This window comes from Sphaerodactylus townsendi, linkage group LG16, assembly GCF_021028975.2.
Source record: "Sphaerodactylus townsendi isolate TG3544 linkage group LG16, MPM_Stown_v2.3, whole genome shotgun sequence".
NCBI lineage: Eukaryota > Metazoa > Chordata > Lepidosauria > Squamata > Sphaerodactylidae > Sphaerodactylus > Sphaerodactylus townsendi.
Genome location: NC_059440.1, coordinates 4450987 through 4467335, shown reverse-complemented (window position 1 = coordinate 4467335; position 16349 = coordinate 4450987). Strand labels below are relative to the sequence as shown.

The 16349-nt window shown below is 54.1% G+C and overlaps 1 protein-coding gene across 1 annotated transcript in view; it reads right to left on the bottom strand.

Moving 5' to 3' along the window:
• Window positions 1-16349, bottom strand: part of BCAS3 (BCAS3 microtubule associated cell migration factor) — a 655707-nt gene that overhangs the window by 611881 nt on the left and 27477 nt on the right. The window contains exon 5 of the mRNA XM_048519361.1: window positions 6116-6188. Within this exon, the coding sequence (XP_048375318.1) occupies window positions 6116-6188 (73 nt within the window). The remainder of the gene's footprint in view (window positions 1-6115; window positions 6189-16349) is intronic.

Below are 16349 nucleotides of genomic sequence, written 5' to 3'. Positions count from 1 at the left end.
TGGTGTTGGCTGTAATAGAGTCTGCCGTCTCTCGACTCTTACTGGAATGGACAGAAATTTCATTGGCTGGCCCTTCCGACCGGTCAACTGCTTTTCAGCCTGTACATGTTCCTTACTTTCCTGCGCGATAGGAAGCTCTGCAGCAGATTTACAGGGACCCTGGTCTTTGGAGGAAAGAGGGTCAGAGGTTAAAGCTGAATTTATTTTCTGGTTTTCGTAGAAGAGAAGCATAGGCAAGCAACAATGACCCCCATAGCGGAATGAGCCCCATAGAAACTGCAAACCTCTTGGCACTCTAGGGCAGCTTTCCTGGCAGAGATCCCTCTGTGTGTACTTTGGAGGATCGATTGTATTTTCCTTTCTCCAGGGTGTGAACTCAATATGGGATAGCTCAAGATTTCAGCCTTGCAAGGAAAATAGACAAAAAGTTTCCCTTGTAGGCTGTGAGACCATCAGCCTGTGTAAACTGGTACCATCTTTTACTAGCACTGACTCACCCCGGGTCTCAAGAAGAGGCCTTTCTCGATCCCCCTACCTGAGGCTCTAACTGGAGACTGAACCCGAAATCTTGAACATGCAAACCATGGGCTTTTGTTTATTTTTTTTAATAAAATGGTACACTTTACTAATTCGGAACTAGGTCCTCTCTCTCTACATCACGCGTATGAATTGAATGAAGCTCCAGTTACACGGAGTCAGATGGTTGGTCCATATAGCCTGCAGATTCTTGGCAAGAATTTTTTCCATATGTGCTACCTAAGATCTTTCCTTCTCAAGGGTTCAACCCGCGACCCTCCAAATGGAAAGAGCATGCTTGACCACTTGAGTTATGGCTTCTTCCCGAGGAGGACAACTCTACAGATTGCAGCAAAGATGAAGAACCAGACGAACAGCCCCCCCCCCCCCCCGAGGGTTCAGAGACCAGCGTGGACTTCTGATGCCAGATTACTTCCTGGATTAATAAACTAAGCACTGCAAACAAGCCAAATGGGCTGCAAGCAATCAAGAAAGGATAAAGGAGGCTGAGATACTAGGGGGAAAAAAATCAAGGACAGGAAAAGACTGGCCAGTAGATCCAATCCAACCAAATCAGCAGATTTGTAACAAACGAAAAATCTGTAACAAGCGAGGCTACCTAGTCCATGGTACAGCGCAATCTCGTCAGAGCTCGGAAGTTTAGTAGAGTCCATAATTGTAAGGGAGACCAACAAGGAAAACTCTGCAGCAGTCGCGAAGCTACAAGGGGATGGGGGGGTGCGCTGTGCACCGGGCGCACACCTGGGGGTGTGAAAAATCGCCCCAGGCCCCTCCCCCCTTTTCCACCCCGCCCGCGGCATCCCCCTGCGGCGCCCCCTCCCCCCTTCCAAAACTTACGTTAGTTCTTTTTCTTTTTCAGAACTTTTTCAGGCTACAAAAGGCCTGTTTACAGTAAAAACGGCCTGAGGAACTACAGTTCCCATGAGACCTTGGGGCTCTCAAGGTCTCCTGGGAAGTATAATTCCCATCAGGCTGTTTTTACTGAGAACAGGCCTTTTGCAGCCTGAAAAAGTTCTGGAAAAGGAAAGGAACTAAGGTAAGTGTGGGAAGGGGAGAAGGGGGGAAGCTGGGAAGGGGGACGCCGTGGGGGCGCCGTGGGGGGGCCATGGGGGGCGGAAAGACCGGGTCAAACCACCTCTGCTTCTCACTTGCCTTGAAGCCCCTCGCTGGAGTTGCCATCGATTGGCCGTGACCTAACAGCACTTTGTACACACATCTAGTTCAATCCAACGCTCAATGCAGGAAATTCCAAGCCACGTCACGCCAGATAGATGGCTATCATTTTTTTAAAAAAAACATGTTGTATTCCTAGCCCCTAACGCGGTGAATAAGCCTTGTAGAAATTCTGCAGCGGAGTCAGGGGCGGAGCGAGGGGGAACTGCACGCGGAAGCACGCTGCGTTCTCCGTTTCATTCTCCCCTGTCAGCCTCCATACGCCTCATCCTTGCACTTCGGGGCATTGCGCGCGCCCCGTCCCATTGGCGCTACGCCACTGAGGGGAACCACAGAAACCAAAGCCCAGTCTCAGTGGGAGGCCCTTGAACTTCCCCAGTGCTAAAGAACCCCATCAAATGAGGACAAAGCAGGATTCATTTAAACTGCAGAACTGGGGCAGACTGCAGGATTCAGCTCCCCTCGAGGCAGGATTTTGACCTTTTAAAATGCAGCATGCACAGTCCTGCCTCTCTTTTTACATCCCTTTGCCCCTTGAGCCAAATGCACCACCTTTCTCCTCAAACTACCCCAACAAAAAGTGGACGTGTTGGATGTGATCTAGCAAGCCTGAAAGAGAACCAGAACGCAGCATTTGCAGGCCAAAGAGCACGGGCAGCCATGTGGACCAAAAAGGCTGCTTGTGGGATTATAAACATCCTGACAAATGCATAATCGCCAATGTAAACAGCACTGCGGACTGTAAACATATCTGAAAGAATGATGTTTTAACACGGCACATGTAGCAGAGACTCTCCCCATACATTCGTAGTGTTGAGAGCAGCAGTGTTGAGAGCAGCAGTGGCGTAGGAGGTTAAGAGCTCGTGTATCTAATCTGGAGGAACCGGGTTTGATTCCCGGCTCTGCCGCCTGAGCTGTGGAGGCTTATCTGCGGAATTCAGATTAGCCTGGGCACTCCCACACACGCCAGCTGGGTGACCTTGGGCTAGTCACAGCTTCTCGGAGCTCTCTCAGCCCCACCTTCCTCACAGGGTGTTTGTTGTGAGGGAGGGAAGGGCAAGGAGATTGTAAGCCCCTTTGAGTCTCCTGCAGCAGAGAAGGGGGGGGATATAAATCCAAAACTCTTCTTCTCTTCTTCTTCTTGAACAGGGGAGGTGCAATCTACTAAGCAAGTCTTAAACGCAGGACCCGTCAAAGTGGAATAAGAGACGACCAATCACTAAATTTGTTGCTCCCAAGTAGAGTTGCATGTTAGAAAATGAAGGGGAAGTGCAGACTGTGCACTAGGAACAGAATTCAGTTTCCTAGGAATCCCCAGTTTTCATTTTTATAAACACTAGTTTCTTCTCGCTCTCAGGAGTATTGAGAAACGCTTGAAAGAATAAGAGAAACGTCTGTTGAAATCTTGGAAGCCAGCACAGTGTAGTGGTTAAAGCAGGGGTGGCCAGCCTATGGTGCTCCAGATGTTTGTGGACTACAATTCCCATCAGCCCCTGCCAAGTGGCCATGCTGGCAGGGGCTGTTGATGCAGCGGATTTGCTCGGAGTAGACCACCTTGCAGGATGCAATGTAGACAAGAACTGACAGACACACAGTCACCAGTGCAGTTCTATTTATTGCTATCTACTAACAAAGTGCTTCGCCAGACCACAGGTGTTTTCACTTAAGGTGACCACATGGTCACCTTTGTGAACCGGGACATGTGCGCAGCTGTGACAGGACGGGAAACGGCAGCACCCCAGAAGGCCGTGCTCCTGCGGCCGCGCACGCAGGAGGCTGCCGCACTGCCTTGCGCCCCAGAAGGCAGTGCGGCAGCCTCCCAAAAATCGGGACAATTAAACTAACCCGTGGGACGGGGGACAAATTGCTTGAAGGCGGGACTGTCCCACCAAAAGCAGGACATCTGGTCAGCCTATGCTAACTATATACAAAAGTGGTACCAATCAGGTGCCCTCACCTTATCAGCTTTGCACACGGTACAAGCTGTGCACTCGGTCCTAATCTGCACACGGCACCTGTTAGAAGGAGGGTCCAGCTGTCATTTAGATTTTGCTCATCTAAACATTTACACATGTTCTGAAAGGGGCTGATGGGAATTGTAGTCCACAGACATCTGGAGCACCATAGGTTGGCCATCCCTGGGTTAAAGTGTTGGGCTAGGATCTGGGAAACTCAGGTTTGAAGACTCATTCTGCCATGGAAGCTTGCTGGGGAAGCTTGGGTTAGTCGCATCCTTTCAGCCTAAACTACCTCACAGGGTTGCTGTGAGGATAAAACAGGGGAGAGGGAAATTACATAAGCCAATTTGGGTTCCCAGTGGGGAGAAAGATGGGATAGAATTAACAAAACAAATAAGTTTCTAGCAGGCAGGTTTCAGTGCCCCACCAATTGTCAGTAACGTAATGTAAGTTACACAACTTGCTTACTTTGGTTAAATGTATGCAAGTAGCACAACTCATAGCACAAAATCTGGATTCAACAGAATTTTGCATTTAATGGTGACTGCCTTATGAAGAAGAAGAAGAAGAAGAAGAAGAAGAAGAAGAAGAAGAAGAAGAAGAAGAAGAAGAAGAAGAAGAAGAAGAAGAAGAAGAAGAGGAGGAGGAGGAAGAGGAGGAGGAAGAGGAAGAGGAAGAGGAGGAGGAGGAGGAAGAGGAAGAGGAAGAAGAAGAAGAAGAGGAGGAGGAGGAGGAGGAGGAGGAGGGAGGAGGAGGAGGAGGAGGAGGTTTGGATTTATATCCCCCTTTCTCTCCTGCAGGAGACTCAAAGGGGCTGACAATCTCCTTGCCCTTCCCCCCTCACAACAAACACCCTGTGAGGTAGGTGGGGCTGAGAGAGCTCCGAGAAGCTGTGACTAGCCCAAGGTCACCCAGCATGTGTGGGAGTGTACAGGCTAATCTGCATTCCCCAGAGAAGCCTCCACAGCTCAGGCGGCAGAGCGGGGAATCAAACCCGGTTCCTCCAGATTAGATACACAAGCTCTTAACCTCCTACGCCACTGCTGCTCCTTATTTGCTCTAAGAAGTGGTAGATCTGATTCAAAGCAACAACTTCTAATATTTTTCTTTAGACCAGTGAAAATCATAAAAGCGGCTCCACGTAGAAGGAGGGATCTACTATACCAGGTTAAACTGATTTAAATGTTGCAGAAGCACAGAAGGATATATGGTGCTGCATTATATGAAGTTAGCTCACAGGTTAGTCTAGTGCAATATTTTTTTTCTGCCTGAGATCTAGATTAGACAAGTCTTTCCCCGTATTTGCTACCTGAAATTCTTTAACTGAAGAACCTGGGACTTTCAACTTGCAGAACAGGTGCACTAGCACTGTGCCAAAGGACCTCAAAATTTACCTGCTGGTACGACGACCTGTCAGCCTCCACCTATGCACTGATTTTTTCTTGGTTATCATAATTTTGATTCACAAACACGCTGGCCCAAGCAATTTATATTACCTGTTAGTTTCTTGTAAAGTATGCCAAATTGTTGGCTATTAGACTTATCAAACTATTATATCTCCATAACACAAATATATATCTCCACTTTAAATCCAATTCATGCCACGATTTATTACAAGACAACCTTCTCTCAAGTCCATCATCATGTATTTGTTAAACCAACAATGTCCATAATCGTGTAAATATTATTGCGTCCTAATGTCAAATACCCGCCATAGACTTCGTAATACAAGTTCATGACAATTAATGAGACTCCTGAATTGGTGGCTTGAATTACTTTATAAATACCCCATTCCCAATTCAAGGGCAAGTCAAATTTCCTATCATTTTCAGTTGTATATATTTCAAATCCCACTGCGTTGTACTCTCTCCTCCTAAAACGCCTTCGCTTGAATTGTCGCTAGTTGCCTGTCTTCTTCAAGGGAAGTGTTCATGCACTTGATAAGGAACCCTCAACAGGTGATTCTGTACATAACAATCCTTATATCATCTTATTTTTGCCATGAATGAAGGTTTATTTCTTTTTATAAAGTAACTGCATCCTTCCTGGCTTTTTTACAGCTTACAGTTTCTGCTCCATTCATTGGGCTCTTAACCACTACACCAGGGGAGGCCAACCTATGGTGCTCCAGATGCTCATGGACTAAAAATTCCCATCAGCCCCTGCCATGAGCATCTGGAGCACCATAGGTTGGCTACACCTAGCCCAAAGGCTCTGGATTCTTTTGGTGGTCTCCCATCCAATTATTAACCAAGGTTGACCCTGCTTAGCTTCCCAGATCTGATGCAATCAGACTAGCCTGGGTAATCCAGATCAACGAAAATATGTTCTGCGGCTGATGCAGTGGACTGCGGCCTACAAAAGCCTCTGCCACAGTAAACCGTTAAGGCACCACACTGTCAAGTTTGCTGCAACATGGCAAATTTCTGTAAAATTCCTCGGCTTACCCAGAGGATCCAATGCTTTTACACATGGCCAGGAGAGGTCTCTTCTCAGCGAAGCCGTCACACTTCTGAGGACCTGATGGGAACAGAACAACAACAAAACAGTTACAAAACAGTTACTCTGATCTGGAGGAACCGGGTTTGATTCCCCTCTCTGCCGCCTGAGATGTGGAGGCTTATCTGGGGAATTCAGAGTAGCCTGTGCACTCCCACATACGCCAGCTGGGTGACCTTGGGCTAGTCACAGCTTCTTGGAGCTCTCTCAGCCCCACCCACCTCACAGGGTGTTTGTTGTGAGGGGGGAAGGGCAAGGAGATTGTAAGCCCCTTTGAGTCTCCTACAGGAGAGAAAGGGGGGATATAAATCCAAACTCTTCTTCTTCTCAATTAACTTCTGGGATCAAAAGTTAAAATTCAGAAAGTTAGAACCGACCCCATCTTGGACAAGTTGGCAGCACCGACGGAATGCGTCCAGCCTCTGCAGCCCATTGCTGCAAAAAAAGTCTGGATTGCACATTTCTAACCAAGACCAGAAGGCTTACAAATCTGTTGCTAACCTGAAAAGAATTATTTTTTTTATGGAACACCGCAGAAGCTAGTTTTAATAGTTAATAAAACACAACATGGCCTCAATCCCACATCCTCCAAACCAGTGATGGCGAACCTTTTTGAGACCGAGTGCCCAAATTGTAGCCCAAACCCCACTTATTTATCGCAAAGTGCCAACCCGGCAATTTAACCTGAATGCTGAGGTTTTAGTTTAGAAAAAACCAGTTGGCTCCCTCTTCCTCCGCCCCACCCGCTTGAGCAGGGGCCAGCCTACTCTAGCCTCCAGCAAGTCCCACGTGTACCACTCTGTGCCTCTCTAGCATTTCTGCCTCCTCTGTGCCCCACCCCCCCTCGGGCAGCAGCCACCCAGAGCACAGGCACCAGGCCTGCCAGCCAAGTCCTCCCTGCTCACCAAAGTGTGCACATGTTGTGCTCAGTGGCCCAGGCCAGCCTAGATGTGTGTGTGTTTGGGGGGGTGATTTTCTGCCCCCCACATGACAAACTCTGTGTGCGCGTGCCCACAGAGGGGGCTCCGAGTGCCACCTCTGGCACCCGTGCCATAGGTTCGCCATCACTGCTCCAAACCATGCTAAAATGTGCCGTTTCTTCAGTTTAACAAATGCTCTCACTTCTATACCGCTCGTGGAAAGGGTTGCTAACCTCCACGTGGGGTTTGGAGAAAACAGCCACTTTATTTTTATTTTATTTATTTATTATTTCAATGTGGTATACCGCCCCATCCCCTAAGGGCTCTGGGTGGTGTACAATCTAATATCAACCATATCAATAATCAACAACCCCAATAAAATCATAAATAACATCAGTGCAGCAGTGGCATAGTGGTTAAGAGCAGGTGTACTCTAATCTGGAGGAACCGGGTTGGATTCCCTGCTCTGCTGGGGAATTCAGATTAGCCTGTGCACTCCCAAGCACGCCAGCTGGGTGACCTTGGGCTAGTCACAGTTCTTCAGAGCTCTCTCAGCCCCACCTACCTCACAGGGTGTTTGTTGTGAGGGGGGAAGGGCAAGGAGTTTGTAAGCCCCTTTGAGTCTCCTGCAGGAGAAAAAAGGGGGATATAAATCCAACTCTTCTTCTTCTTCTTCTTCTTCTTCTTCTTCTTCTTCTTCTTCTTCTTCTTCTTCTTCTTCTTCTTCTTCTTCTTCTCCTTCTCCTTCTCCTTCTCCTTCTCCTTCTCCTTCTCCTTCTCCTTCTCCTTCTCCTTCTCCTTCTCCTTCTCCTTCTCCTTCTCCTTCTCCTTCTCCTTCTCCTTCTCCTTCTCCTTCTTCTTCTTAATTAAAACATTTTAACTTCCAGTAACTCCATAGCTTCACATATCCCGATATTCATATCAGTATCAATAACAGTAACAGTAGCCCAGCTCAACTCAGCGGAGGTCGATCTCAATATAATTCCAAGGGTGGAGTGGAATATAAGGGACGGCACCTCAACAGCTGGCCTCCCCAAAAGCCCGGCAGAACAACTCCATCTTGCAGGCCCTGCGGGACTGTTCTAAATCCCGCAGGGCCCTGATGGTCGGGGGGAAGTTGTTCCACCAGGCAGGGGCCAGGGAACTAAAGGCCCTGACCCAGGTAGAGGCCAGCTGGATCATGGAGGGGCCCAGGACCACTAGCCGAGTGCAGATGCCAAACAGGGACATATGGGGACAGACGGTCCCTAAGATATGTAGGCCCCAGGTTAGTAGATATGTAGGCCTCACCTGGCATTATACTGCATTGAGGTTCTTTCCCCTATGAGGAGAGACTTAGGGACCTAGGTATGTTTAGTCTGGAAAAGAGAAGGTTAAGAGGTGACATGGTAGACATGTTTACTGTATATACTCGCACATAAGTTGAATTTTTCAGCACATTTTTTGTGCTGAAAAAGCCCCCCTCGACTTATACGCGAGGGAGGTGTATTTTAAAAATATTTTAGGGTTTTTATTTTGTCGGCCGCCAGGAGACACAGTTTTTAGGATAGCGGCACCAACATTTCAGGGATTTTTCAGGAGACTCTCCTGATGATACCACCCAAGTTTGGTAAAGTTTGGTTCAGGGGGTCCAAAGTTATGGACCCCCAAAGGGAATGCCACCCATCACCCATTGTTTCCAATGGGAGCTAATAGTAGATGGGAATATGTTTTGAGGGTCCATAACTTTGGACCCCTTGAATCAAACTTCACCAAACTTGGGTGATATCATCAGGATAATCTCTTGCTGATACTAGCCAGGTTTGGTGATGTTTGGTTTACGGGGTCCAAAGTTATGGATCCCCAAAGTGGGTGCTCCCATCCCACATTGTTTCCAATGGAAGCTAATAGTAGATGGAGCTACCATTTTTAGGGTCCATAACTTTGGACCCCCTGAACCAAACTTCACCAAACCTGGGTGGTATCATCAGAAGGGTCTCCTAAAGATACTCTGAAATGTTGGTACTGCTAACGTAAACATTCCTTCCCTGACCAAAAATCCAGTTTTGAAGGATTTTAACTCTTGTGTTTTAGCTTGATTGATGATTGAGCTAAGGTTTTTGTACTTTTACAGTTATTGTTGAGACCATATTGTTTTTGTTGACCCTCTTTTCCACTTACAGAGCTAGTTTACTGTTATTCTTTGAAATAAATATTCAAAAACATTTAACCTACTGATGCCTCAATTAATGTAATTTATTTGGTATCTATTTTAATTTTTGAAATTTACCAGTAGCTGCTGCATTTCCCACCCTCGACTTATACGTCAATATGTTTTCCCAGTTTTTTGGTGGTAAAATTAGGTGCCTCGACTTATATGCGGGTTGACTTATACACGAGTATATATGGTAAATATCTGAAGGGATGTCATGTCAAAGAGGGAGCAAGCTTGTTTTCTGCTGCTCCAGGGACCAGGGCAAGGAGTGATGGATTCAAGGTACAGGAAAAGAGATTCCAAATAAACATTACAAAGAGCTTCCTGACGGTCAGGGCTGTTCGACAGCGGAATACACTGGCGGAGTCTTCTCCTTTGGAGGCTACTGAACAGAGGCTGGATGGCCATCTGTCAGTGTGATGAACTGAGACCAGACAATCAGAAACACCATTAAAAAACAGGATCTCTATTGCAGGCTGAAGCTCCATCCAAGGACTTTCTAGGAATGAGATAAAAACTGCAGAACAGTTTCTAAGCAGGCGCTCAACCACCCCCCTCGACTTTCACAGTCTCAGCAAACCATTCTGGGAAGAGTGCCAGCCAGCAGGAGATAACATACAGTTGCAAAAGCAAAAGCAGGTGTCAACCAGTTCCCAAAACAAGAAGTCGATTCTCATCCTTACATCAGGAGTGCTTCAATCGTGTCTTCCTGCTGAAGAGTGGACTCGATGGCCCTTGTGGTCTCTTCCAACTCCATGATTCAGTTATTCTACTTGAGCGGGGGTGAGGGGAATCCACCCACAAATACAGTTTTCGAGAGAAAGAACTCATGAAGAACCTACAGCAGTGGTGGCGAACCTATGGCACGGGTGCCAGAGGTGGCACTCAGAGCCCTCTTTGTGAGCACGTGCAAACAGAGTGCCCCCCCCCCCCACATCTAGGCTGGCCTGGGCCACTGGGCTCGATTATTAGCATTAAACCTAAGACCTAGTTTTGGGGAAGCAGTGTAGGTAACCCTGTTAAGCGCTGTTAAACCCCACTGATTTTCATGCAAAGAACTAAAGCACGATCCTTTACCTGGGAGTAAGCTCGGTTGTTGGCAATGGGGCTTGCTTCTGAGTAAACCCTCCTAGGGTCGTGATTCACCCGTTGGAAGAGTTGGCACTGCCGTTTCAAAGCCAAGCCTTACCAACTACCACCAAGCTTACTCCCGTTGGGGGGGGGGTAGAAAGTTTGAAAAGGATTCGGAGAATATCATCTCATGACAAACTACGTGTAGCATTATTTGATTCTACCCCGTTTCCCCGAAAATAAGACAGTGTCTTATATTAACTCTTGCTCCCAAAGATGCGCGATGTCTTATTTTCAGGGGATGTCTTATTTTTCTGTGTTCTGTTCGTCGGGCACGCTTCCAAACAAAAACTTTGCTACGTCTTGCTTTCGGGGGATGCCTTATATTTCGCACTTCAGCAAAACCTCTACTACGTCTTATTCTCCGGGGATGTCTTATTTTCAGGGAAACAGGGTAGCTCTTTCTTCTGCCCAGGGGATCTTTAGAAAGTGGCTGTGGCAAAGATAGTTAGCATTCTCATCTTTAGCACAGTATCGTACCACCACCTAGTGTTCAATCCATGGGATGACATATTTGGAAGCAGCTGCACTTTTCTTCCAGGTTACCCCCAGCCTTTCCAAGAGGACAAATCCAGGCATAATATTCTTCTTATTTCTTAGTCATTTGCTTATTTCATGAATTCTTTGTCCCAGTATTGGTGAAACACTCCTTCCTTGGTGTTAGGAACATAAGAACATAAGAACAAGCCAGCTGGATCAGACCAGAGTCCATCTAGTCCAGCTCTCTGCTACTCGCAGTGGCCCACCAGGTGCCTTTGGGAGCTCACGTGCAGGAGGTGAAAGCAATGGCCTTCTGCAGCTGTTGCTCCCGAGCACCTGGACTGTTAAGGCATTTGCAATCTCAGATCAAAGAGGATCAAGATTGGGAGCCATAAATCGACTTCTCCTCCATAAATCTGTCCAAGCCCTTTTTAAAGTTATCCAGGTTAGTGGCCATCACCACCTCCTGTGGCAGCATATTCCAAACACCAATCACACGTTGCGTGAAGAAGTGTTTCCTTTTATTAGTCCTAATTCTTCCCCCAGCATTTTCAATGGATGCCCCCTGGTTCTAGTATTGTGAGAGTATTGTCAACATTTTCTACCCCATGCATAATTTTATAGACTTCAATCCTATCCTCCCTCAGACGCCTCCTCTCCAAACTAAAGAGTCCCAAACGCTGCAGCCTCTCCTCATAAGGAAGGCGCTCCAGTCCCTCAATCATCCTCGTTGCCCTTCTCTGCACTTTTTCTATCTCTTCGATATCCTTTTTGAGATGTGGCGACCAGAACTGAACACAGGACTCCAAGTGCGGTCGCACCACGGCTTTATATAAGGGCATGACAGTCTTTGCAGTTTTATTATCAACTCCTTTCCTAATTATCCCCAGCATAGAGTTTGCCTTTTTTACAGCTGCCATGCATTGAGTTGACATTTCCATGGAACTATCAACTAAGACGCCCAAATCCCTTTCCTGGTCTGTGACTGATAGCACTGACCCCTGTAGCGTGTATGTGAAGTTTGGATTTTTTGCTCCTATGTGCATCACTTTACATTTTGCTACATTACATTTGCCATTTCTTAGCCCACTCACCTAATTTATCAAGGTCCGCTTGGAGCTCTTCGCAATCCTTTGTGGTTCTCACCACCCTACATAATTTGGTATCATCTGCAAACTTGGCCACCACGCTACCCACCCCTACTTCCAGGTCATTTATGAATAAGTTAAAGAGCACTGGTCCCAAAACGGATCCTTGGGGGACACCACTCCCTACATCTCTCCATTGTGAGAACTTCCCATTTATACCCACCCTTTGTTTCCTGTTCCTCAACCAGTTTTTAATCCATAGGAGGACTTCCCCTCTTATTCCTTCATTGCTGAGTTTTCTCAACAGTCTCTGATGAGGAACTTTGTCAAAAGCCTTTTGGAAATCCAAATAGACAGTGTCCACTGGTTCCCCCTTATCCACATGTCTGTTTACACCCTCAAAGAACTCTAGTAAGTTTGTAAGACAGGACTTGCCTCTACAAAAGCCATGCTGACTCTTCCTCAGCAGGTCTTGCTTTTCTACATGTTTAATAATTTTATCTTTAATGATAGATTCTACTAATTTACCAGGAACAGATGTTAAACTGACTGGCCTGTAATTTCCTGGGTCCCCCCTAGACCCTTTCTTAAAGATTGGTGTGACATTGGCCATCTTCCAGTCTTCAGGGATGGAGCCTGATTTCAGGGATAAGTTGCATATTAATGTGAGAACATCAGCAATTTCATGCTTGAGCTCTTCAAGAACTCTTGGATGAATGCAATCTGGGCCAGGGGATTTGGTAGCATTTAGTTTATCAATGGCTGCCAGAACTTCTTCCTTGTCTACCACGATCTTCGCTAGTTCCTCGGATTCACCTCCTAAGAAGCTTGGTTCAGGTGCAGGAATTTTCCTCACCTCCTCTTGGGTGAAGACAGATGCAAAGAATTCATTCAGCTTCTCTGCAATCTCCCTGTCATCTTTTAGCACACCTTTTGTTCCTTCATCATCTAATGGGCCTACCGCTTCCCTAGCTGGCTTCCTGCTTTTGATGTACTTGAAGAACTGTTTGTTGCTAGTCTTGATGTTCGCAGCCATGCGTTCCTCATAATCCTTTTTTGCCTCCCTTACAGCTAACTTGCTTCTCTTTTGCCACCATTTGTGTTCTCTCTGGTATTCTTCATCAGTTAAGTTGGACTTCCATTTTCTAAAAGACATCTTTTTTTTCCTAATAATTTCCTCAACCTCCCTTGTTAACCATGGTGGCTTTCTTTTGGACTGGGCGCTGCCTTTCCTAACCTGCGGAACACATTCCAGCTGAGCTTTTAAGACTGTGTTTTTAAATAACCTCCAAGCACCTTGGACATTTTTGACTCTCTTAATTTTCCCTTTCAGCTTCCTGCGCACTATCCCCCTCATCTTTGAGAAATTTCCCTTTCTGAAGGCAAATGTAACTACATTAGTAGTTGTCACTTGTTCGCATGCAGAGATACTGAATCTGACAGCATTGTGGTCACTGTTCCCTATCGGCTCAACAACAATGACTTCCCGCACCAGGTCCTGGGTCCCACATAGAATTAGATCTAGGATCACATTTCCCCTGGTTGGTTCTACAACCATCTGCTCTAAGCCACAGTCATTTAGCATATCCAGGAATGTTCTCTCCTTACTATGACCTGAACATACATTTTTCCAGTTTATGTGGTGATAGTTAAAATCGCCCATTACCACGACATTTTTGCTTTTGTTGGCCTCTCTAATTTCTTTTTCCATCTCAGAATCCTCTTGTGCTGTGGGGGGGGGGGGGGGAGTTGGGGGAGGGGGGGGTGAGGGAGGGTGGGGGGTGGGGGCAGGGGGGGAGGGGGGGGGGGGTGGGGGAGGGTGGGGGTGGAGGGGGAGGGGGGCGATTGGGGGGGGGGGGGTGGGGGTGTGGGGGGGGGGGGGGGGTGGGGGGGGGGGTGTGGGGGGGGGGGGGGGGGGGGGGGGGGGGGTGGGGGGGGGGGGGGGGGGGGGGGGGGGGGGGGTTGGGGGGGGGGGGGGGGGTGGGGGGGGGGGGGGTTGGGGGGGGGGGGGGGTGGGGGGGGGGGGGGTGTGGGGGGGGGGGGGGGTTGGGGGGGGGGGGGGTGGGGGGGGGGGGGGGTGGGGGGGGGGGGGGGTGGGGGGGGGGGGGGGTGGGGGGGGGGGGGGGTGGGGGGGGGGGGGGGTGGGGGGGGGGGGGGGTGGGGGGGGGGGGGGGTGGGGGGGGGGGGGGGTGGGGGGGGGGGGGGGTGGGGGGGGGGGGGGGTGGGGGGGGGGGGGGGTGGGGGGGGGGGGGGGTGGGGGGGGGGGGGGGTGGGGGGGGGGGGGGGTGGGGGGGGGGGGGGGTGGGGGGGGGGGGGGGTGGGGGGGGGGGGGGGTGGGGGGGGGGGGGGGTGGGGGGGGGGGGGGGTGGGGGGGGGGGGGGGTGGGGGGGGGGGGGGGTGGGGGGGGGGGGGGGTGGGGGGGGGGGGGGGTGGGGGGGGGGGGGGGTGGGGGGGGGGGGGGGTGGGGGGGGGGGGGGGTGGGGGGGGGGGGGGGTGGGGGGGGGGGGGGGTGGGGGGGGGGGGGGGTGGGGGGGGGGGGGGGTGGGGGGGGGGGGGGGTGGGGGGGGGGGGGGGTGGGGGGGGGGGGGGGTGGGGGGGGGGGGGGGTGGGGGGGGGGGGGGGTGGGGGGGGGGGGGGGTGGGGGGGGGGGGGGGTGGGGGGGGGGGGGGGTGGGGGGGGGGGGGGGTGGGGGGGGGGGGGGGTGGGGGGGGGGGGGGGTGGGGGGGGGGGGGGGTGGGGGGGGGGGGGGGTGGGGGGGGGGGGGGGTGGGGGGGGGGGGGGGTGGGGGGGGGGGGGGGTGGGGGGGGGGGGGGGTGGGGGGGGGGGGGGGTGGGGGGGGGGGGGGGTGGGGGGGGGGGGGGGTGGGGGGGGGGGGGGGTGGGGGGGGGGGGGGGTGGGGGGGGGGGGGGGTGGGGGGGGGGGGGGGTGGGGGGGGGGGGGGGTGGGGGGGGGGGGGGGTGGGGGGGGGGGGGGGTGGGGGGGGGGGGGGGTGGGGGGGGGGGGGGGTGGGGGGGGGGGGGGGTGGGGGGGGGGGGGGGTGGGGGGGGGGGGGGGTGGGGGGGGGGGGGGGTGGGGGGGGGGGGGGGTGGGGGGGGGGGGGGGTGGGGGGGGGGGGGGGTGGGGGGGGGGGGGGGTGGGGGGGGGGGGGGGTGGGGGGGGGGGGGGGTGGGGGGGGGGGGGGGTGGGGGGGGGGGGGGGTGGGGGGGGGGGGGGGTGGGGGGGGGGGGGGGTGGGGGGGGGGGGGGGTGGGGGGGGGGGGGGGTGGGGGGGGGGGGGGGTGGGGGGGGGGGGGGGTGGGGGGGGGGGGGGGTGGGGGGGGGGGGGGGTGGGGGGGGGGGGGGGTGGGGGGGGGGGGGGGTGGGGGGGGGGGGGGGTGGGGGGGGGGGGGGGTGGGGGGGGGGGGGGGTGGGGGGGGGGGGGGGTGGGGGGGGGGGGGGGTGGGGGGGGGGGGGGGTGGGGGGGGGGGGGGGTGGGGGGGGGGGGGGGTGGGGGGGGGGGGGGGTGGGGGGGGGGGGGGGTGGGGGGGGGGGGGGGTGGGGGGGGGGGGGGGTGGGGGGGGGGGGGGGTGGGGGGGGGGGGGGGTGGGGGGGGGGGGGGGTGGGGGGGGGGGGGGGTGGGGGGGGGGGGGGGTGGGGGGGGGGGGGGGTGGGGGGGGGGGGGGGTGGGGGGGGGGGGGGGTGGGGGGGGGGGGGGGTGGGGGGGGGGGGGGGTGGGGGGGGGGGGGGGTGGGGGGGGGGGGGGGTGGGGGGGGGGGGGGGTGGGGGGGGGGGGGGGTGGGGGGGGGGGGGGGTGGGGGGGGGGGGGGGTGGGGGGGGGGGGGGGTGGGGGGGGGGGGGGGTGGGGGGGGGGGGGGGTGGGGGGGGGGGGGGGTGGGGGGGGGGGGGGGTGGGGGGGGGGGGGGGTGGGGGGGGGGGGGGGTGGGGGGGGGGGGGGGTGGGGGGGGGGGGGGGTGGGGGGGGGGGGGGGTGGGGGGGGGGGGGGGTGGGGGGGGGGGGGGGTGGGGGGGGGGGGGGGTGGGGGGGGGGGGGGGTGGGGGGGGGGGGGGGTGGGGGGGGGGGGGGGTGGGGGGGGGGGGGGGTGGGGGGGGGGGGGGGTGGGGGGGGGGGGGGGTGGGGGGGGGGGGGGGTGGGGGGGGGGGGGGGTGGGGGGGGGGGGGGGTGGGGGGGGGGGGGGGTGGGGGGGGGGGGGGGTGGGGGGGGGGGGGGGTGGGGGGGGGGGGGGGTGGGGGGGGGGGGGGGTGGGGGGGGGGGGGGGTGGGGGGGGGGGGGGGTGGGGGGGGGGGGGGGTGGGGGGGGGGGGGGGTGGGGGGGGGGGGGGGTGGGGGGGGGGGGGGGTGGGGGGGGGGGGGGGTGGGGGGGGGGGGGGGTGG